Raw genomic sequence first — 22968 nt, 5'->3', positions numbered from 1 at the left:
AACATCGGCTAAAGCAGCTCAAAGTAAATTCTGTTTGCAGTGTCTTGTTAGCACTAATTCATGAACTCACTCGTGTCCTCTGCCATCTGTCCATGTTCTGAACCATGCCAAGATAGTTGACACTTAACTTCCCTCTGAGTCAAGGATTATAAATGGGAGGAAAGTGAAGTTAAGGATCCAGTCAGATCAGCCACAGTGTTATTGAGTGGCAGATCAGGTTTGATGGGCTAAATAGCCATTTATGTTCCTGATTTTGATGTTTTGATGACCTTCAGTCAGATCCAATGTGGTTTGGGATGGGAAATATTTTCCAGCCTTACCATCAATACCCACATCAGAAGAATTTTTCTTTTGAAATATATTTCATATCTTACAAGGAAGCTAGGAAAAAGGGTACTTATCAGCATTCAGAACTTACTTCTCCATAACTACAACGTCTGTTAAACTTTCCTCTCTTTCTTTACGAGTGAAATCCTTCAGAAAATCATGGATACTGTTCCGAGTAATGTGACCACAGACTATAACATATCTGTAACAGATCGCATACAAAGGTGAAAGACTTCACAATCACACTACACTTGAGCTATAGGTCATTTCTTTGTTCTTTCTGAATCTGGTTTTGTCGTCACTCTCCCTTGGAGATTTTCTATGAGTAGAACAGCTGTTGGGGCAGCATGATGGCTCAGTGGTCAGCATTGTTGCCTTACAGTGCCAGCGAGCCAGGTTCAATTCCAGACTTGGGCAACTGTCTGTGTGGAGTTTGCGCATTTTGCCTGTGTCTGCGTGGGTTTCCTTCAGGTGCTCCAGTTTCCTCTTACAGTGTAAAGCTGTGTAGGTTAGGTGGATTAGCCATGGAGAATGTAGGGTTACAGGGATAGAGTAGCGGGGCAAGCCTGGGTGAGATACTTAGAGTCAGTGTGGATGTATTGGGCCAGATAGCCTGTCTCCACACTGTAGGGGTTCGATTCGATTCTAACTCTTACTGAATTCACTGGAGAGTAAAAGAGGCCAGCTCAGGAATGGACACAATAGACTGTACAAGAGGAAAAAAAGGAGGCAGGAATAAAATCCCGGTGTTGAATCATCTTAGTTTTCATTTGCACGACATGTCAGCAGCTCATTGAGCGTGGGGTGGCGGGATTGGATATTCAAGACAGAAATGCTAAAGCATGTCTTCTTCTGCTTCTTGTACCAATCGTCTCTCACTAATTTAATCATCCATTGTAGTTCCTGTTCACCCAGAAAACGCTGCCCCACTGCATGTTTGGATTAGATTACTTCCAGTGTGGAAACAGGCCCTTCGGCCCAACAAGTCCACACCGACCCACCTAGACCCATTCCCCCACATTTACCCCTTCACCTAACGCTAAGGGCAATTTAGCATGGCTTAACCTGCACATTTTTGGAATGTGGGAGGAAACCGGAGCACCCAGAGGAAACCCACGCAGACACAGGGAGAATGTGCAAACTCCACACAGACAGTTGCCTGAGGCAGGAATTGAACCCGGGTCTCTGGCACTGTGAGGTAACGGTGCTAACCACTGTGCCACTGTGCCACCATGCCACCCATAAAAGGACAAAGGTAAACCACAGGTCATGGTAATAATGACACAATCAGTTGCCTCATTCTCTTTACAATACTGGGTTTGTATGCCACATCTCGTCAAGGTTTGCCCCTGTTATCTGGAGAAATAAAGTGTATGGGTCAGTAGGAATTGAGATTTGAACAGTATGATGAATGGTACTGAATTCACGGCTCTGTACTGACCCTAGTTGTTGAAAATCTTTTAACTGATGATTCTCACTAGCAACCTCCCAGTGGCAACTTCTTCCCATTCTCAGTTATGATTTGCTGTTGTTTTGGGGATACAAAATCTCAGCCAATCATACAACGTTTGTATGTGTGATATGCATGAAAAATATCTGGCCTGGTAAACTTTGATTGTGCTGGTCACCCCTTCCTCTGACAGCCATGAAGAGGGAGATGGCATGGGGCAGGGTGACATTAGGCACATGGACACACATGACGACCGCGGAGCCATCAGTTGGCCAACTTGACACACGAGATGGGAGCAGCGGCCGATTTGAGTGGGAGCAGCGGCCGAGGAAAAGCGAACCCGGGAGACTACAGCTAAGGTAAGACAGTTTGTTTCAAAATTACTTACCTGTAGCGGGCAGCAGAAGTTATAGGGGACTCTCTAGTTAGAGGGACGAACAGGCGGTTCTGTGGACATGGGCGAGACTCTCGGATGGTTTGTTGCCTCCCGGGTGCTAGGGTCCGAGACGTCTCGGACCGTGTCTTCAGAATCCTTAAGGGGGAGGGTGTGCAGCCAGAAGTCGTGGTACACATTGGCACCAACGACATAGGTAGGAAGAGGGGTGGGGAGGTCATTCAAGAGCTCAAGGAGTTAGGCTGGAAGCTAAAAGCTAGGACAGACAGAGTCTTCATCTCTGGGTTGTTGCCGGTGCCACGTGACAGTGAGGCAAAGAATAGGGAGAGAGTGCAGTTGAACATGTGGCTGCAAAGATGGTGTAGGAGGGAGGGCTTCAGGTATTTGGACAATTGGACTGCATTCTGGGGAAGGTGGGACCTGTATAAACAGGATGGGTTGCACCTGAACCAGAAGGGCACCAATATCCTGGGGGGTAGGTTTGCTAGCACTCTTCGGGAGGGTTTAAACTATTTTGGCAGGGGGATGGGATCCGGACTTGTAGTCCAGCAAGTAAGCTAGCTGTGTGTCAGGATGTCCAAGAATGTAGGGAGGCTGTGGAGAAGGTAGCACTGACAGGGACTACTTGTGGACACAGAGATGGGCTCAAGTGCGTATACTTCAACGCAAGGAGTATCAGAAATAAGGTGGGTGAACTTAAGGCATGGATCGGTACCTGGGACTACGATGTTGTGGCCATCACGGAAACATGGATAGATGAGGGACAGGAATGGCTGTTGGAGGTTCCTGGTTACAGATGTTTCAGTAAGATTAGGGAGGGTGGTAAAAAAGGAGGGGGGGTGGCATTGCTAATTAGAAATGGTATAACGGCTGCAGAAAGGAAGTTCGAGGGGGATCTGCCTTTGGAGGTAGTATAGGCTGAAGTCAGAAATAGGAAAGGTGCAGTCACCTTAATGGGTGTTTATTATAGGCCCCCCAATAGCAGCAGAGATGTGGAGAAACAGGTTGGGAAACAGATTTTGGAAAGGTGCAGAAGCCACAGGGTCGTAGTCATGGGCGACTTCAACTTCCCAAATATTGATTGGAAGCTCTTTAGATCAAGTAGATTGGATGGGGCGGTGTTTGTGCAGTGTGTCCAGGAAGCTTTTCTAACGCAGTATGTAGAGTGTCCAACCAGAGGGGAGGCCATATTAGATTTGGTACTCGGTAATGAACCGGGACAAGTGGTGGGCTTGTTAGTGGGTGAACATTTTGGTGATGGTGACCACAATTCTGTGACTTTCACCTTGGTTATGGAGAGAGATAGGTGCGCACAACAAGGTAGATTTTACAATTGGGGGAAGGGAAATTACGATGCTGTAAGACAGGATTTGAGGAGCATACGTTGGGAGCATAGGCTGTCAGGGAAGGATGTGGTGGAAATGTGGAACTTTTTCAAGGAGCAGATACGACGTGTGCTTGATATGTATGTACCGATCAGGCAGGAAAGAAATGGTCGTGTGAGGGAGCCTTGGTTGACGAGGGAGGTTGAATGTCTAGTAAAGAGGAAGAAGGAGGCTTACATAAGGTTGAGGAAACAGGGTTCAGACAGAGCAGTGGAGGGATACAGGATAGCCAGAAGGGACCTGAAGAAAGGGATTAGGAGAGCTAAGAGAGGGCATGAAAAATCCTTGGCGGATAGGATCAAGGATAACCCCAAGGCATTTTATGCGTATGTGAGAAACCTGAGAATGACGAGAACGAGGGTAGGTCCGATCAAGGACAGTAGTGGGAGACTGTGTATTGAGTCGGAAGAGATAGGAGATGTCTTGAACAAGTACTTCTCTTCAGTATTTACGAACGAGAGGGACCGTATTGTTGAAGAGGAGAGTGTGAAATGGACTGTTAAGCTAGAAGAGATACCTGTTAGGAAGGAAGATGTGTTGGACATTTTGAAAAACTTGAGGATAGACAAGTCCCCCAGGCCTGACGGGATATATCCTAGGATTATGTGGGAAGCAAGAGAGGAAATTGCAGTACCGTTGGCAATGATCTTCTCGTCTTCACTGGCAACGGGGGTGGTACCAGGGGACTGGAGAGTAGCGAATGTTGTGCCCCTGTTCAAAAAGGGAATAGGGATAACCCCGGGAATTACAGGCCAGTTAGTCTTACTTCTGTGGTAGGCAAAGTAATGGAAAGGGTACTGAGGGATAGGATTTATGAGTATCTGGAAAGACACTGCTTGATTAGGGACAGCCAGCACGGATTTGTAAGGGTAGGTCTTGCCTTACAAGTCTTATTGAATTCTTCGAGGAGGTGACCAAGCATGTGGATGAGGGTAGAGCAGTGGATGTAGTGTACATGGATTTTAGTAAGGCATTTGATAAGGTTCCCCATGGTAGGCTTATGCGGAAAGTCAGGAGGCATGGGATAGAGGGAAATTTGGCCAATTGGATAGAAAACTGGCTAACCAGTCGAAGGCAGAGAGTGGTGGTAGATGGTAAATATTCAGCCTGGAGCCCAGTTACAAGTGGAGTTCCGCAGGGATCAGTTCTGGGTCCTCTGCTGTTTGTAATTTTTATTAATGACTTAGATGAGGGAGTCGAAGGGTGGGTCAGTAAATTTGCAGATGATACGAAGATAGGTGGAGTTGTGGACAGTGAGGAGGGCTGTTGTCGGCTGCAGAGGGACTTAGATATGATGCAGAGCTGGGCTGAGGAGTGGCAGATGGAGTTCAACCCTGCCAAGTGTGAGGTTGTCCATTTTGGAAGAACAAATAAGAATGCGGAATACAGGGTTAATGGTAGGGTTCTTAGTCAGGTGGAGGAACAGAGGGATCTTGGGGTCTATGTACATAGATCTTTGAAGGTTGCCACTCAGGTGGATAGAGTTTGTAAGAAGGCCTATGGAGTATTATCGTTCATTAGCAGAGGGATTGAATTCAAGAGTCGTGAAGTGATGTTGCAGCTGTACAGGACTTTGGTAAGGCCACAGTTGGAGTACTGTGTGCAGTTCTGGTCGCCTCACTTTAGGAAAGATGTGGAAGCTTTGGAGAGGGTGCAGAGAAGATTTACCAGGATGTTGCCTGGAATGGAGAGTAGGTCGTACGAGGATAGGCTGAGAGTTCTCGGCCTTTTCTCGTTGGAACGGCGAAGGATGAGGGGTGACTTGATAGAGGTTTATAAGATGATCAGAGGAATAGATAGAGTAGACAGTCAGAAACTTTTTCCCCGGGTACAACAGAGTGTTACAAGGGGACATAAATTTATGGTGAAGGGTGGAAGGTATAGGGGAGATGTCAGGGGTAGGTTCTTTACCCAGAGAGTGGTGGGGGCATGGAATGCGCTGCCCGTGGGAGTGGTAGAGTCAGAATCATTGGCGACCTTTAAGCGGCATTTGGATAGGTACATGGATGGGTGCTTAATCTAGGTTAGAAGTTCGGCACAACATCGTGGGCCGAAGGGCCTGTTCTGTGCTGTATTGTTCTATGTTCTATGTTCTATGTTCTATGGCCGCCGGACCACAATATGGAGAGAGACAGCAGAGCAAACACAGACACTGCCTGGGGTCACCAGGATGCCAGCACAATGCACTCACAACCCAGTTGATTAGTTTAAGGCGGGTGGGGGAGAGAATACACATGAGTAATGAACAATACCTGCCAAAATGTCTGGGTCCAGCCAACACCTCTTATAGAAATGCTAACAGCTGGATACACACTCAATACAAAGTGCTAATGGCCAGGGCTGCAGTAAGTGTCCTTTTCAGGAAGAGTGATTAGCACCCATTACCACAGCAATGGACTTCTGTGCTGACAGTGAAACTGACAATGACCACATGGAAGTTAACAAACGCTGCACTGGAACTGACAAAGACTGTATTGAAACTGCCAATGATTCTGCAATGATTGCCATAAACAAACCATGTTACAAAGATAATAATCTCATCACTGACCTATTGTATCACAAGATGTATAAAAGTTTCTTGACATGTGCTCCGGGTTGAGAGAAGACTCACAGCTGACCACTGTGCTGTTGGTGTCTCTCTCTCTCTCTCTCTCTCTCCCTGGAGCTCTGGTATTTCCTAGTACAGTAAACTCTGTTGTTGAACCCCGACTGACTCTGAGGCTAGTGATTTTCCCAGCAACAGCCACAACACTGTCACAGCAGCAGTCCCTGGATAGCCTGCAGGAACAGGAAGCCTGACTAATTTTATATCTCCCATTGATCAAATGACACTAAAACCTGCACCCCTTCGAAGTTTCAGCTGGATTTGGATGACCCAGTAAATGTTTGCAGATAAATCAATCAAAAGACCAACCTCATCAAGAAAAAGTGTGTAGAAAAGAGATGGCGAATACTCACTTTTTACCTGTGAAGTGGCTGTATTTCCCAGTATATTTCCGATGGCTCCCAATAATTTCTATAATCTCAGGGACATGACTCGCAAATAAAGCCTGTTAGTGTTGACAAGATTTTAAATGTTTAATTACTTTCATTTCATAGCTGTCAGCCATTTCTGCAATTGTACCATATATAAACCAGAGGATATCGCTCGCATTTTGCAGAGAAAGGATGAAAGCAAGATTTGCACTTCTGCAATGCCTTTCTTGACTGGGAGATCCCAAAGCATTCCACTGCCAATGGAGTACTTTGGAAGTAACATTGCAGATAACGGAGCAGTGAATTTGCATACAGCAAGCTCCCACAAATCACAATGTGATAATGATCATATGATCAGTTTTATGAATATTGGTTAAAGGATATGTAATAATCAGCTAACCTAGAATAACTGTTCCCTGATACCTCTGATGGAGCTGATGTGGGGGTGCTGGTGTTGGACTGAGGTGGACAAGGTCAGAAATCACACGAGCACCAGGTTATAGGACAACAGGTTAATTTGAAATCGCAAGCTTTCGGAGCACTCCCCTTTGTCAGGAGAGGTCCTTCAGCCTTGTGCTCCACTTTGTAGACTGAGACTTGAATTGACAATCTTCAGATTCTTTCCAGTCTACAGAACAGCAAGAGACCATTACAGAGGAACCTCAATTATCCGGCATTCGATTATCTGGCATTCGATTATCCGAACATGTTCTTTGGATTATCAAGGCTCCTCTGTAATCCAAAGGGTCTGTGTTGTTTATACTGCAATCCACATAAGCCTTTCCCACCTCTGTCCGTTGTACACTTTCAGCATAACCATCTTTCCTTTTGTTACTCATGTGTTTATCAAGCATCATCTGAAAAGCATCTGTGCTGTTTACCTCAATGGGGAGGAATGCAGGTATGGCTGCTGACTGAGAGCAATAGTGTGGCGCCAAGTTCAGTAATAATTGTCCCATCAGAGAGAAAAATGAATCCCATTAATCAGTGTTGGATTCACAATGCACATTTGAGGCAAGAGACTTTGACATCACAGACAGAGTAAAATAAAGGAATTGATTTACCAAGCCCAAAATGATGAAGAATACCATGAAGACCTGGCCGACTGTAGTTTTGACAATCAAGTCACCATATCCAACAGTAGACATGGTGACCATGAGGAGATAGACACACTGCCAGTAGGTTAAACTTTGTTCATTGGGTTCTGTGAGCCAGGGGTCTCCTGAATTTTCAATCTTAAAACAAAGATAATAACAATTAATCACAGTCATGTAAGGAATTTCTTCAGATCAACATTCACATTAGAAAAATATTATAACAAAGACGAACCCTTGGAGGTGAGTAAAATTACTCACAATATCCTTCAATCTTTAAATATGATCACCTTCTTCACTCTTATTCTGTGAAGAATAACTGTCACCATGCCACAGCCAAGGCACCCACCTTCAATGGGGCAGGGGAAGAGAATGCAGGTGCAGAATGGGAACTCAAACTCCAGCTCTTCCTGAGGACTACAAAATGACTGAACAATCTGCAACTGTTTACAGTTTCCGTGTTGAACAAGCTCAATCCCACATGATGCTCCACTTATTCATCACTTTATCTCGCTTCTCCAACGCCTTGTGCTCAAACCTTGTGTGGCCTCAATCTCTCCTCCCTCTCCCTTGAACCTGCTCCAGCCCTGTAACCTATCTCATCACACAACTTACTGATTCCAGAATCTTCCCCAGCACTCTGGTCGCATCAAAGGGCAGAGCATAGGGCACTTTGATGTGGAATTGTTAGAATCCTTACAATGTGGAAGCAGACCATTCAGACCACTGAGTCCACACCAACCCTCCAAAGAACATCCCATCCCCCTACCCTATCCCTGTAACCGTCCTTATACATTGCTAATCCACATAGCTTGCACATCCCTGGACACTATTGGCAATTTAGCGTGGCCAATCTATGCTAAACTGCACACCTGTGGGAAGAAACCCAGGCAGACACGGGGAGAATGTACCAACTCCACACAGAGACAATTGCCTGAGGCTGGAATCGAACCCATGGCCCTGGCACTGTGAGGCAGCAGTGCTAATCACCGAGCCACCATGCTGTCCTTTGTTAAATTTCTCAGCTTCCCCCCCTTCTTCCTTTAAGTCTATCATTAAAAGCAACCTTTTATGATTCTGTACTGATAACAACTTACAAATCTCACCTTCTTTGACTGACTGACAATCTATTTTCCTCTCGACCATGATCCACACAGGCCCTCTTCCTATAGTTAAATGTAGATGTCTTTGTTGTTAATAACGCCAAGACCTATTGCCAAAAATGTGTGACACGTTGCATTCTTGTGAAAATGACTGGATGCATATTAGTTTGAGGCACTGAATTGCCAGATTGTGAACTTACTATGTGTATGAAGCCAGCAGCCGTGAACCATGTGCCCAGAAACACTGACAGCAGACTTGCCAATTTGATTTTTGAACTGCAAAGTTAAAAGATTCAGAAGAAAGTTGAATGGTGAATAACAGAAATATAACACAATGCTTATCAGTTTTCTCTGTCAAATGTTTCCCTCTTCTCCTCCAGAGGGCCCAAGATTAAACCTTCAGGAGCTGGTTCAGCTCACTAGGCAGTGCTCTAACCTCTGCTTCCAAGAACCATAGGTTTAATCTCCACTCCAGTTTGACTGAGGGAGTGCTGGTAATCATAAGTGCTGACCTTTCAATGCTGAACTGAAGCCCTGTTAATGCATTCATGTCTGATCTGGACCTGAAATACATTAGCCTCCTTAATTTGGACCCTCACCCAATAAGCACCTAGATCCATCCAGAACTTCTTCACATTACTTTGAGGATTGTGAAAAAAATCAAATCTCTCAAGCTGTCCTTTTGAATTCTTTTCATAGTTTCAGCACCACAAAAATATCACCTCTCTACCCTCTTTGCCCCAAACAATACCAGCCTAGGCAATGCAACAGGCCAGAGAGTCACAGAGTTTTAGGCCTATCATGTCTCTGCTACTCATAACGCACTATCTACTCTTGTTTCATTTTATCACAATTGGGCCATACTCTATGGGCCAGTTGTGATAAAATGGAACAAGAGTAGACAATGCTTTATGAGTAGCAGAGACATATGGGCCTAAAAGTCTGTGACTCTCTGTCCAGTTTACACAACTCCAGATGTGGTCTGATCAAGGCTTTGAAGCATTGTACACTCCCCTTTGTGTTCCAAACTCAGTCAGTCAAAGTCTGGCATGTGTAGATTTTTTGTGAGTAATCAGTTAGGCCTTTCACACTAACATGAAAAGTGACTGCAAAGACAAAGTAAGGATTCATCAGGCGATACTTGCGATCAGTATTTGACATCCTCTGGCAATCTCGTCATTGGATGACATCACTTTCCCAAGTTGATATCAATTTGACCAGTCACAACGGAACTTACTTTCTCTTCAGAATCCGGAGGTATTGTAGGATTTCAGGTAATTGCAGCAAGCGAAGAGATCTCATGAACCTTAAGCCTGGAAAAATAATGCAAAACAAAGCAATCACCCCAACCTGCTGAATTTTAAATGGTAGGCTTCCTTTGTGCCTGAAAGATTGAGATGCCAATCAGGGTGAACCAAAACGATAACTGACAGCTTGGGTTCATCAGGTTGAACAAAATCTGGATAGAAGCTGCCTGACATTTTCTGTTGTTAACTGACAAAAGAGCACATTAATTAAATTTCATTTTACAATTTACTATGGTGGGGATCTGAGATCTTGCCAGCCCAGCTCCCCTGATAGCTGCCTAGTTGGGTCAGCACTTCCAGTAGATGACATTCTTAGAGAGTTCTTTTCACTTATCAAAACTCCAGTGTCAAAAATATCATCTGTTCATTTAACAGTAGAGATTAGCTGGTGTTACCATGATAACTCAAACACAAGACAGACCATCAAGCCTCCAGGAGTGTTGCATCTGAAAAAGGTGATAACAATCCGATTCACTGCTCTCGGCCTGCTTTTCCAGAACTCCTAGTTTCCTCAGAGTAGATTTCCAGAGTTTCCTGATTATTCCAGCAAAACATAACTACCTCTGGGTTATCAGAATAACAGGTGGTTTCAGGAAATCATTAATGCGAAGAAGGCAACATGAATATCTTAAATCTGGGGTGATGGCTGCCCAAGACGGAGTGAGAAAAAGTAAACCACCTTTCTATTTGCACACTCACCAATACAGTCCTTACGGAAATAGAGTGCGACGATAACTGGAGGGATAGTGAAGAAGTCCACGACAGAGTTGAGCTCAAACCAGAACTGAAGCTTGTCTTGAGCTGCAATGAACTGTTGTGGATAAATAACAAACAGATAACCTTCAGGCCAAAGTCTCCCAGTAACTGCCAGCTAGGGATCACTCAATCGTAACAAGAGGTAGGAGCATTGAATGACATCTCCCTCTCCCTAATCTTTAATTTAGAGGATTATGGAGATTTATGATGGTTTTAGGGCTGGAGGAGATAGCAAAGCAAGGGCATGGTGAAAATCTGGAGGGATTTGTAAATAAGTTTTTCAACATCTTCAGGGTTAGCATTGAGCAGAAATTGAACTGGACTGGCCATATGTAAACTGTGGCTACAAGAGCAGGTTAGAGGCAGTGGGACCTCACTTCTGACTCATCAAAGTCTGTCCACCATCTACAAGGCATAAGTCAGGCGTGATGGAATATTCCCCACTTTCCTGGATGGATGCAGTTCAAACACACTCAAGGAGCTTGACACATCCAAACAATGTGGTCTGTTTGACTGGCACCACACCCACTAACATTTACTGCCTCCAGCTCATGCTCAGTAACAGCAGTATGTACTGTCCACAAGACACACTGAGGTATCCTAGATAGCACCTTTAAAAGCCTCAACCACTTCTATCCAGAAGGACTAGGACAGCAGATACATTGGAGCACCTGCCCGAATAGATTCTCCTCCAAGCCACTCACCATCCTGACTTGGAAGTATATCGCCATTCCATCAGTGCTGCTGAGTCAAAATTTTGGAACTCTTTCCCGAACAGCATTGGGTGTTCCCCTCCACCAAATCAAACTCAGCCTTCAAGAAGGCAGCTCACAACCACCTTCTCTCGGGCAATTAGAAATGGACAATAAACGCTGACTATCCAGTGATGATGCCCACACCACATGAATTACTTTGTTAAAAAAAAATTGGAGGCATTTGCGGGCTGGGAATGTTAACCTCAGTGTTGTGCTCAAGTCTTAAGAGTGGGATTTCATGATGTTTATAAGCTGTGACTCAGTGAGTAGTGGTCTCACCTCTGAGTTGCAATGAAAGTTGATTCTCCCCATTACAGTGCTGAGGGAATATTGCACTAGCAAATGCTGCCTTTCAGATGAGGAATGTTAACAACAGCTCTACCTGCTCTCTTACCCGCACACAAAAGATTCCATGGCATTATGAGCAAAAGAGCAGGTAAGTTCTCCCTTTTGAATTGGCCAGTATTTATCCCTCCACCAACACCACAAAAGCAAGTAACCAGGTTTTGACTGTGGGATTTTGCTACATGCAAACTGGCTGCTCTTCAAAGTGTGATTCATTGCAACTTGGGATGTCCTGACATTGAGAAATATACTGCTGAAATGTGAGTCTTTCTTTTCAGGGATGATAATGCATTGAAATGAGACTGATTTCCACTTAGATTCAAATGACAGAAAATTACTTACACGCATTCCAAAGTAAAATAAAAAGAATGCATTAAAGCATAGATCAACCATCTGTAGAGTGCTCAGAACCACTTTTGTGCTTTCATTACTCCTGCAGAAAGGGAACAGCATGTTCAATTCATTGAATCAAAGTTCTGCTTCAAATCTTCTCTCCCCACAATCTCACTTAACTCTCTTTTTATCTACACCAAAAAGAATTTCACCAAGCATTCATCAAAATAGAAGGTTACAGCATTTTGCTGTGAGATAAATAATTTTGACAGTTTCTTGAAAAGAGGAGGGAGAATTTGAGAGGACCTGACTATGAGATCACTTGTTCCGAGCTTGTTGAGAACATTATAGAGAAATAGTCTATTGACTTTGGGGTATTGGTAGTTTTTGCAGGGTACTATCTGGGACTAGAGATTTGAGTGGATGGAATAAAAACAGAAATTGCAGGAAAAGCTCAGCAGGTCTGACAGCATCTGTGACAAGAAATCAGAGTTAACATTTCAGATCCAGTGACTCTTCCTCAGAACTGAAATGAAATATCTCTTTTGAATATGAATATATACCTGCCAATGGCAACCACATTTAGGAAAGTGATTAATGTGGCAGGAGAGGATTCTGATGATTTAGAAAAGTGAACGGATGAGCGAACAGAATGTCCACATCCAGCAGGTCAGCGTCAACTTGATAACTAGACACAGATAATTCTCATCTTACTTAGCGCTTCCTTTCTTGAGTGAACCGTAGATCCGAATAGGAATTCCCACAGGAAAACCAGAATTAGGTTCTTTACTGGAGCAGCCAGTATTCTTTTCTTTTCTTTTGCTGAATCTTGTGAAATACCCCAAGTCACTAATGTTTGAGTCCTAAGGAGCATCCTGGTGGGATAGTTACTGATACCACATCTTCACCAAAGCACACTGCTGTTGCAACACTTCTGCCTCTGACTCATGCTGGGAGAGATTTACGAGTCTGCAAGCTACAAACACTCTTCCATTCATTTCTTTTTGCCTTTCAAAAAAGCTGTGAGGTTTCCATGTTCTACCAAGGGGAAGATGAGGCAACTATGGCTGACAAGTCCAGGCAGCATCCTGGTAAAACTCCTCTATTCCATTTCTAAAGCTTCCACATCCTTCCTATAATGAGGCAACCAGAACTGAACACAATATTCCAAGCGTGGTCAAACCAGGACTCTAGAGAGCTGCAACATAACCTCAATCCCCCTGCTAATGAAAGCCAACACACCACACGCCTTCTTAACAACCCTACCAACCAGGATAGCAACTTTGAGTGATCTACGGATGTGGACCCCTCTGTTCCTCCACACTGCCAAGAATCTTGCCTTTAAACCTATATTCTTCATTCCAAAGTGAATCACTTCAACCTTCCCAGAGTGAACTCCATCTCCTGTTGGAGGGCCTTTGCCCGAAACGTCGATTTCGAAGCTACTTGGATGCTGCCTGAACTGCTGTGCTCTTCCAGCACCACTAATCCAGAATCCATCTGCCACTTATCAGCCCAGCTCTGCATCCTGTCAATGTCCCATTGCAACCTACAAAAGCAAAATACTGCAGACACTGGAAATTAGAATCAAACACAAAGAATTCTGGAGAAACTCTGCAGGATTGGCAGCACCTGTTAAGAGAGAGAAACAAAACTTAACCCTTTCAGTCCAATAAATGTGTTCAGAAGAAGAGCCAAATTGGACTGGAAATGTTACCTTTCTGGTCACCAGTGCTGCCAGTCCTACATAGTTTCTCCAACATTCTCTGTGTGTGTTTCATATTCTGGACTCATGGATTTGCATTGCACTATGGCCGATGGTGAAATTTGAATTCAGTAAAAATCTGGAATTAAAAGTATGCCTAATTGCGACCCTGCAACCACTGTCAGTCATTGTCAAAACCAACCTGTTTCGTTAATGTCCTTTAGGGAAGGAAATCTTCTGAATTGGCCTAGCCTGGCCTACATGTGAGTTCAGACCCACAGCTACGCGTTCAACTCTGAACATTGGATGTGGGCAATACTTGCTGGCCTAGCTAGCTATAACCATATCCCATGAATTAATGTAAAAATGTAAATCTGGAAATACCAAAATAGCAGAACGAAACAGGTCCTAAAAAATAAACAAATTCAAGTGAAATAATGTTAAACGGAGCAATGTTAAATAAGGACAACTGTTTTAACTCCTCCAATTTTCACTCAGATTATCTGGCACAAGACACTCTCAAATTAATACTGGGTGAAGAACCCCAAGTTAGAATTCCATGAATTGCAAAAGGTTGTACAGCATCAGTCCATTCGAACAGTGATTAACAACCTTGACCTCACATTGCAGCCTTCACATCTGTGGCAGTTCAGTCCTATTTAAGGGGAGATCCTGTTGAACCATATGTGAGTGTGCGCTTGCCTGTGAGACCAGTCCTCACAAAGCCAACAGGGAGGCAATTATACAAAGATAAGGGCTTGCGCAAACCTGTGTCACGTTGGCGGTATTGTGCAGATTGCAGTGAGCAAATAATAATGAGAGATGGGCATTGTCCTTTTAAAATGGGCAAAGTCACCAAGTCTCCCAACATCCTCATAAGGAAGCCCAGCAAGCATCAACAGCAGTCTCTCAGTTTCTTTCTCAAATACAATACTTACTCTATTGATGTGACGAAGTAGATGAAAAGGGAACCAAAGCTCAGTAAGAATACCATCATTACCTGTCAAAGACACATGAGTCTCATTAGAAGGATAACTGTGAATTGATCTTGGGACCCATTTCCATGAACCTGGAAGGGTAATTGAAGGCAGAGGTTTGATGGAGCTCCACACTTGTTCCTCTATCAGACTAAACAGCCACTGCTGAAGCAAAACTGGAATTTACCCACATTCACTCTTATCTTCCGAACACACACTCACCTTCCCTATTCCTCACCCGGCCTACCTGTCCCCCTCGTATTCTCCCTATTCCACACACACTCCCTCCTACTTACACCCAAACTCACCATCCCTTATCCACTCGATCTGTTCCACAGTCTCACTCTCCATGCCCGTCCAATTTTCCCCATCTCAAACATAATCTCCCCATCCCACATATAGAACATAGAACATAGAACAATACAGCACAGAACAGGCCCTTCGACCCACGATGTTGTGCCGAACATTTGTCCTATATTTTTCCCTGTCCCACACCCAGTCCCTCAAACCTCCACCTTGGAGCATTTGCAGGTCTTTTGAAGCTTAATTGGTGTGACATTTGACCACCTCGTACATTGCACCCCAGCCTGATCAGATTATATGTTCCAGGCAGTTGCTGGTTAGTTTAATAAATATATATATCATGGTTAATTTTGGAACTCAGTTTCTAAAATTGAGGCAGATGAATTTTGGTTTCAATTCTGTGAATGTAGTTTATTTTTAAAAGGCCAGAAACTTATTCAACCTATGAAAGTTTGCAAAGATGTTTTCAGTTTTTAGAACTGGGAAGAAGTTGAGGTTAACAGTCCAAGAATGAGAATTGAAAGAAGTCATAAAACTGTCTCAACCATCCCAGAAGCGAGACTGGAGAGAGTCAGTTAAGTATTTAATTAAAGAGATGAGAAAGGTTTGATATTTAGATTAGAAAATGTGTTGCTGGAAAAGCGCAGAAATGCAGAAGGGCTTATGCCCGAAACGTCGATTCTCCTGTTCCTTGGATGCTGCCTGACCTGCTGCGCTTTTCCAGCAACACATTTTCAGCTCTGATCTCCAGCATCTGCAGTCTTCACTTTCTCCTTGATATTTAGATTAGATTCCATACAGTGTGGAAACAGGCCCTGCAGCCCAACAAGTCCACACCAACCCTCCGAAGAGCAACCCACCCAGATCCATTCCCCTAAATCTACCACTATGGGCAATTTAGCATGGCCAAGTCACCTAACCTGCATATTTTTGGACTGTGGGAGGAAACTGGAGCACCCAGAGGAAACCCACACAGACACGGCGAGAAAGTGCAAACTCCACATAGACAGTTGCCTGAGGCAGGAATTGAACCCGGGTCTCTGGCGCTGTGAGGCAGCAGTGCTAACCACTGTGCCACCCACTGCCACCATGCTGCATTTCTCTGGGAATTCAGCAGCTTTAAAGGATATTGCTTGGAAACATTTAAACTTTGTGTTGTTGATATGGTATGATATATTTTTATTTTTTGTGCAGTAAATTCATTTTCTGTTGTTAGAGAACATGCGCAGCTTTGTGTGAAAAGGTATCCGTGACTTGCCACCATGGTAACCAACAACACATATATTAATCATATGATCTATCAAGTCGAGTTTCAATCAAGACTCTGACTTGTCAAGTACTTCTGTAATCAGCTGTGATCCTGACAGTAGTCATCTGAGAGAAAATATCTCAGGTTACTGATCTGCTTCCTTGCCCAGAGTCCCAGAAACAGCTGGTAGTTTTATTTCCATCTTAGTTTCATTTTTACAGAGCCCTGTTTGAAGTCTGATTTTAAGTCTAGGTGTCTCAGGTGAAACTTCTCATTCTTGTTACTCACAAGCCCTTGGCCAATCAGAGACTGAGCTGATATCATTCGCTGCGCCCATTCCTGGACTGCGTGCATCAGATTGACGTCCCTTATGTTTGAAGTTTCTGTGGCATTCAGGCGTGCAATCTCCTAAAACACAATGGGTATCAACAGGTGAAGCAACACTTAGCATTCCTCATGGCACAAGCAACGCAAGTAGATTTCCAAACATTTATTGGAAGAATTGTGTTGGTTTAGGAGTGACAGGTCTTGTGCTGCAGCAATACTCGCAGGTATTTGCGTAACCATGGTCCAACCACTGTTGGAAATATCCCAAGAAGAGCCAGCTAGGCTTGCCAACTGCAGTTGGTCCATTGTCCTCCATGAGTTCCTTCCTCCAAGTTCTCTGACCCCACATTCCCATTCTTGTTTGCTCAAAATATATTCTCATGGTGCCTTTCCCACCAGCTGCCAATCAGAAATCTGCATCAATGTTTTATAACTGACTGATCCATGGCTCTCAGGTAAACAGCTATTCTTGCCCCCACGTCCAAGCCCTTCATAACTCAGATATAAGGGTGCTCTCAATCTTTTGCAAATGCAGTGTCTTCAACTGACCAGTGGCTTTTTTTCCCACATTTTGTTTGCTGCATTGTTCTGTAGATAAGCTTTTAATTTCTGGGGTCCTGGGTGATGACAACCTGAGAGGAGAGACATTGAAGTGCAATGCGCTGCAGGATGAGGAACGCTTTCTATTTGTTTACTTTCCCTTTAATCAACACCAAACTGATTGTGCAGATCATGCATTTCATTCACTGTTTTGGTCAATGGCATATCCTGTGACTTTACAAAGAGCTGTGTCCATACCTTCTTTTCCACCTTCCTATCAACAGTTAAATAGATGTACTATTGACCCAGCTCAACTAAAATTCTTAAATTCCCCTGTCTCAGCCTTTCACTTCCTAGTTTCTGTTTCTGTCATTGTCTGTTTATATATTTGTCCCTCATTCTGACTGTCTTTCTTTGTCTCTATCGTTCTCCAACTGTCTGTTTCCCTTCATTTTTCTGTCTCCCTCGTGCTCTAAACTTTACGCTCACTTCCCTTTCTCTATTCGGTCTCTATTCCTTCCTTTGTGTTTGACTCTGCCTCTAGCCATTTCTTTCTCCCTCTCTGTCCATTTCTCGGTCCCATACTCTCTTATCTCAGTCTGTTTCCTTCTCTCACTCACACTCTGTCTGGCTCTCTCTTTAGTTTAAGGGCATGGACTCACTGTATGCAGTGGACATGTTTGTCAGTGTGGAGTTGTTGGGCCAAGGGGCCTGTTTCCACACTGTTGGGATTCTGTGCTTTGTGCCACCAGACAATGGACACTGCCAGCCATTCACGCTGTACAGAAACTGGGGCAAGGTGGAACATTTGAGCAGCTACAAACAGTCCCTAGAATTCGTTAATTCTGAGGTAGGCTTGTTATATGCAAGACAAATATTCTTGTATTACAGTAGCACATCCCAAAGCATGAAGTTTAACATTATAAATAACACCTTTGTGATTAACTCCAGTAGAACATAAATGGAGAGACAATATGAAATGAATGACACGATAAAAACATCTTTAAAAGGAGGTACAGGAGCAGAGGAACCTGGGTGTATTTGTGCATAAGTTCTTGAAGAGAGCAGGACAGGTGGAGAGAGAAGTTCATAAAGCACACAATCTCCTCAGTTTTTTCTAATAGCAGCATAGAGCACAAGAGCAAGGCAGTGATGTTTAAGACACCAGTTCAGTCTCAGCTGGAGTTCTGTGTAGGGAAGGATGTGAAGACAATGGCGAGAGTGCAGAACAGAATGTTTCCAGAAGTGAGGAATCTCAGGTATGAAGACAGACTGGAGAAGATGAGACTTGGGAAGAACGGAAGCCTTCAAAATCATGAGAGGTCTGGGAAGAGTAAAAATGTTCCCTCTGGTGAAAGGATCGAGGATGAGAGGGTGAGGATTTAAAGTAATTTGTAAAAGAAGCAAAAGCCTTTTCATGATATAATTATTTAGTTTCCAAAATGCATTATCTTGAGAGGGTGGTGGTGGGTTCAGGTGTGACTTGCAAAAGGGAATTAGACAGTTCTTTGAATGTGCACAGTTACAGAGAGAAGGCAGGGAGAATTAAGTGGGATGCAGATTGTGAAAGCTGGGCAGATAGAATGGGCTGAATAGCCTCCTTTTGCACCCTATCAGTTCTGTGATTCCAGAGACCTGAGCACATAAACCAGGCTGACATTTCTGAGGGCATCGAAAGGGCTGACTTTTGAATGAGATGTAAACCCGAGGCCTCCATTGCCTCTCATTTGGATGTAAGATATGTCCTGACACTTTTCAAAGAAGAGTAGAGAGTTCTCCCTGCCGTCTTGGTCAATATTTATCCTGCAATCAAGGTCCCGAAAAAGCTCATGATCACATTGCTTGTGGGATGTCACACAGACTGGCTGTCACCACACTGACTGTAGTTCAGAAGTATATTTGCTGGAATGCTGTTTGGAATAGCCTGGGGTTGTGAAGGATGTTCGATAAACACAAGCATGGTCATGGCAAACTATACCTCCGGTGTCAATCCCTGAACTCGTTTCTCCAGGACAATGTTGCTGATCTTGTGCTTTCCAACGATAGAGATTTCATGACTTTGTAACAAGCTTTTCCTTCTTGCCCACTAGTTCAAAGGAAAGAAAGGAAGAAATTAATTAAATGTACTGACTTGAAAAAGTATTTCAGGATACAATCTCATCCAATTTATACAGTCATAGAGTCATACGGCTTGGAATCAGATCCTTTTGCCCAACTTGTCCGTGCCAATCTGGCTTCCTAAGAGCAAAGAACAAAGAAAATTTACATCCCAGGAATAGGCCCTTCAGCCCTCTAAGTCTGAGCCGATCCAAATGTACTGTCTAAACCTGTCAGTCACTTCCTAAGTCTTTGTATCCCTCTGCTCCCAACCTACTCATGCATTTGTCCAGACGCATCTTAAATGAATCTCCCGTGCCTGCCTCTACCACCTCTGCTGGCAACACATTCCAAACACCCACCACCCTCTGTGTGAAGTACTTGCCGCGTGTATCCCCCTTAAACTTTCCACCTCTCACCTTGAAAACCTGACCTCTCGTTATTGAATCCTTCACCCTGGGAAAAAGCTTGTCTCTATCCACCCTGTCTATACCCTTCATGATATTGTAAACCTCAATCAGGTCCCCTCTCAATCTCCTTTTTTCTAGTGAAAATAAACCTAACCTACTCAACCTCTCTTCATAGCTAGCACCTTCCATACCAGGCAACTTCCTCGTAAACCTTCCCTGCACCCTCTCCAAAGCGTCTACATCCTTTTGGGAATGTGGCGATCAGAACTGTACACAGTATTCTAAATGCGGCCGAACCAATGTCTTGTACAATTTTAACATGACTTGCCAGCTCTTATACTCAATACCCCGTCCAATGACGGCAAGCATACCATATGCCTTCTTGACCACTCTATCCACCTGTGCAGCAACCTTCAGGGTACAATGGACCTGCACTCCCAGATCTCTCTGCCCATCAACTTTTCCCAAGGCTCTTCCATTCATTGTATAGCTCACTCTAGAATTAGACTTGCCTAAATGCACCACCTCACATTTGTCTGGATTGAAAGCCATCTGCCACTTTTCCACCCAACTCTCCAGTCTATCTATATCCTCCTGTATTCTCTGACAGTCCCTTATGCTTTCTGCTACTCCACCAATCTTTGTGTCACCTGCAAACTTGCTAATCATAACAACAGTGCCCTCTTCCAGATCATTTATGTATATCACAAACAACAGTAGCCCCAACACTGATCCCTGTGGAACACCACTGGTCACCTTTCTCCATTTCGAGAAACTCCCTTCAACTACTACTCTCTGTCTCCTGTCACTCAACCAGTTCTTTATCCACCTAGCTAGAACACCCTGCACACCATGTGACTTCACTTTCTCCATTAGTCTACCATGGGGAACCTTATCAAACGCCTTACTAAAGTCCATGTATATGATATCAACAGCCTTTCCTTCATCTAACAACTTGGTCACTTCCTTGAAGAACTCTATTAAGTTGGTAAGGCACAATCTCCCCCGCACCAAACCATGTTGCCTATCACTGATAAGCTCATTTTTTTCGAATATAAATAGATCCTATCTCTCAGTACCCTCTCCAGCAACTTCCCCACCACTGACGTCAGGCTCACTGGACTGTAGTTACCCGGAATATCCCTACTACCCTTCTTGTACTGAACGACTTCCATTTGACTCTCTCCCTCTAAATCTTTCCTATCAATGTACTTGTCCAAATGTTTTTTTTAAATGTTGTAACAGTTTCTCTGGCAGCTTGTTCCATGAATGCATTACCCTCTGTGTGAAAAAGTGACCCCCCCACGCCAGGTCCCTTTTGAACCTTTCCCCCCTTAATCTTAACTGAAAATGTGTTGCTGGAAAAGCACAGCAGGTCAGGCAGCATCCAAGGAGCAGGAGGATTCGCAGTAGGTTAAAATCTTCTCGGAGAAATTGAGGACTCTCCTGCTCCTTGGATGCTGCCTGACCTGCTGCGCTTTTCCAGCAACACATTTTCAGCTCTGATCTCCAGCATCTGCAGTCCTCACTTTCCCCCTTAACCTTAAACCTATGCCCTCTAGTTTTGGATTCTCCAACTGTTGGAGAAAGACTTTGGCCATTAAGCTTGTCTGTGCCCATCATGCTTTTATAATCCTCTATAAGGTCTGAGACATCCCCGTCTTCAGCCACACTAATTAGAAGCATATGGGTTCAAGTTCCATCCCAGGGACAGCAGTGTGTAATCTATACTGAAAAACACTTCATTCTTGATGAAGCCTTTTGGGCTGCCCAAAGTCCTCATTTATCACAATCAATGCCTCCTGCCTAATCCTCAGCTTCAAACCCATCAGAGAGCACCACTACCTCAAGCAAGAAGGCAGTACACCACACACCGTCCCATGCCAAGGTTTATTTCTTCTGCCGTCCTCTTGTGCTCCATCTCTTAACCTCCTGTTATCTCGGAGGCAGATGGACCTACCTCATTTCCCCAGGTGCGGAGAACATATCAGGCAGAAAATTATTAACCTCAATCCTCTTTCTCCATCTACTTTCAGAGATCTGTGGACATACACTCCAAGATTCCTCTGTAGCTCATCTCTGATCACCATGCTCATGTTCATTGTGTGTTCTACTGACTTGGTTGCTCTACCCAAATGTATGAGCTCACTCTTCTTCAGACTTAATACCATTTTTGCACTGACCTAACAACTGCACTGCGATCTAGCTGCTGTTGTTATTCTTTATCTTCACATGGAGTGCAGCCAAGGTGTAGGCTGTCATATTAATCCAAGAACAAAATCCACTTAGATAGTTTGAGAAGTTACAGTGTTGTCTAAGTTCAAAGCTTCTCTTTTCTTTGGAACAAACTCAGCCAGCTGGACCTCAGAGAATCTGAGTTCCCTGTTTGGGCCGTTAATCTGCTCCAATCAGGGAGCCCTGGCTGACAGATAGAAACAGAAGTGTCAGAGATGCTGACACTGTCAGAGCTGAATCTGAATGAAGCAGTCTTAAAGTCAAAGACTGCTCATGTACAAATAAAAGTTTGTTTGGTGATGGACACCAGCCTCTGTGGAGTTATTTCAATCACAGATCAGATGTTCCCTAATTTACCTTTGGTTTTTGTCCATGAGTAAATCCAGATAGTAGATCCCAAGCAGTCCTCAGGCCTCTGTATAAGAGGATGAACAGCATGCCTCCAATGAAGACGGTGAATGAGGAACCAATCGCACCCCACCACATGTCCTGGCTCATGATACGGCAGTTGTGGCTTGGCTTCCTGATGTCACTGTTGGTTTCACCAAAGTTGCTGAAGTTACCTTTTAAAAAGTTAATGTCACGTGATTTTCCCATTGTATTTGAGATTATTTCCTTGTTCTTAGTGTCCTCACTGTGTTACTTTTCAGACTTATTGAGGTTATGAATGACCCCCATTGTGAGTCATTCTTAGAATCTTAGAATGTTACAACACAGGAAGAAGTCATTGGACCCAGTCTGTAGCTGTGTTGGCTTCTTGCTGCAGTTGTCCAACCCATGTCCACACCCCAGCCTTTTTTCTCCAAAGCTTTATAATTAGTTCTTTTCCAATACATTATCCAGGGGGCTGCCTCTCGGTCTTAATGACCCTCTGTATGAAGTCAGAAGTCAGTTAACACT

At 44.0% G+C, this 22968-nt stretch overlaps 1 protein-coding gene across 1 annotated transcript in view; it reads right to left on the bottom strand.

Moving 5' to 3' along the window:
• The window catches only part of LOC140459553 (calcium-activated potassium channel subunit alpha-1-like), a 106623-nt gene extending 83958 nt beyond the window's left edge, over positions 1-22665 (bottom strand). The window contains exons 1-12 of the mRNA XM_072553798.1: positions 22426-22665; positions 19499-19564; positions 19305-19412; positions 16679-16867; positions 14869-14930; positions 12235-12325; positions 10736-10847; positions 9967-10042; positions 8930-9005; positions 7597-7767; positions 6515-6606; positions 419-529 (exon numbers count right to left, since the gene is read on the bottom strand). Of these exons, the coding sequence (XP_072409899.1) occupies positions 419-529; positions 6515-6606; positions 7597-7767; positions 8930-9005; positions 9967-10042; positions 10736-10847; positions 12235-12325; positions 14869-14930; positions 16679-16867; positions 19305-19412; positions 19499-19564; positions 22426-22665 (1394 nt within the window). The remainder of the gene's footprint in view (positions 1-418; positions 530-6514; positions 6607-7596; positions 7768-8929; positions 9006-9966; positions 10043-10735; positions 10848-12234; positions 12326-14868; positions 14931-16678; positions 16868-19304; positions 19413-19498; positions 19565-22425) is intronic.
• Between the last annotated feature and the right edge of the window lie 303 nt (positions 22666-22968).

The sequence above is a fragment of the Chiloscyllium punctatum genome, chromosome 35 (genome assembly GCF_047496795.1).
Source record: "Chiloscyllium punctatum isolate Juve2018m chromosome 35, sChiPun1.3, whole genome shotgun sequence".
NCBI lineage: Eukaryota > Metazoa > Chordata > Chondrichthyes > Orectolobiformes > Hemiscylliidae > Chiloscyllium > Chiloscyllium punctatum.
This window is presented reverse-complemented; position numbering and strand designations above follow the sequence as displayed.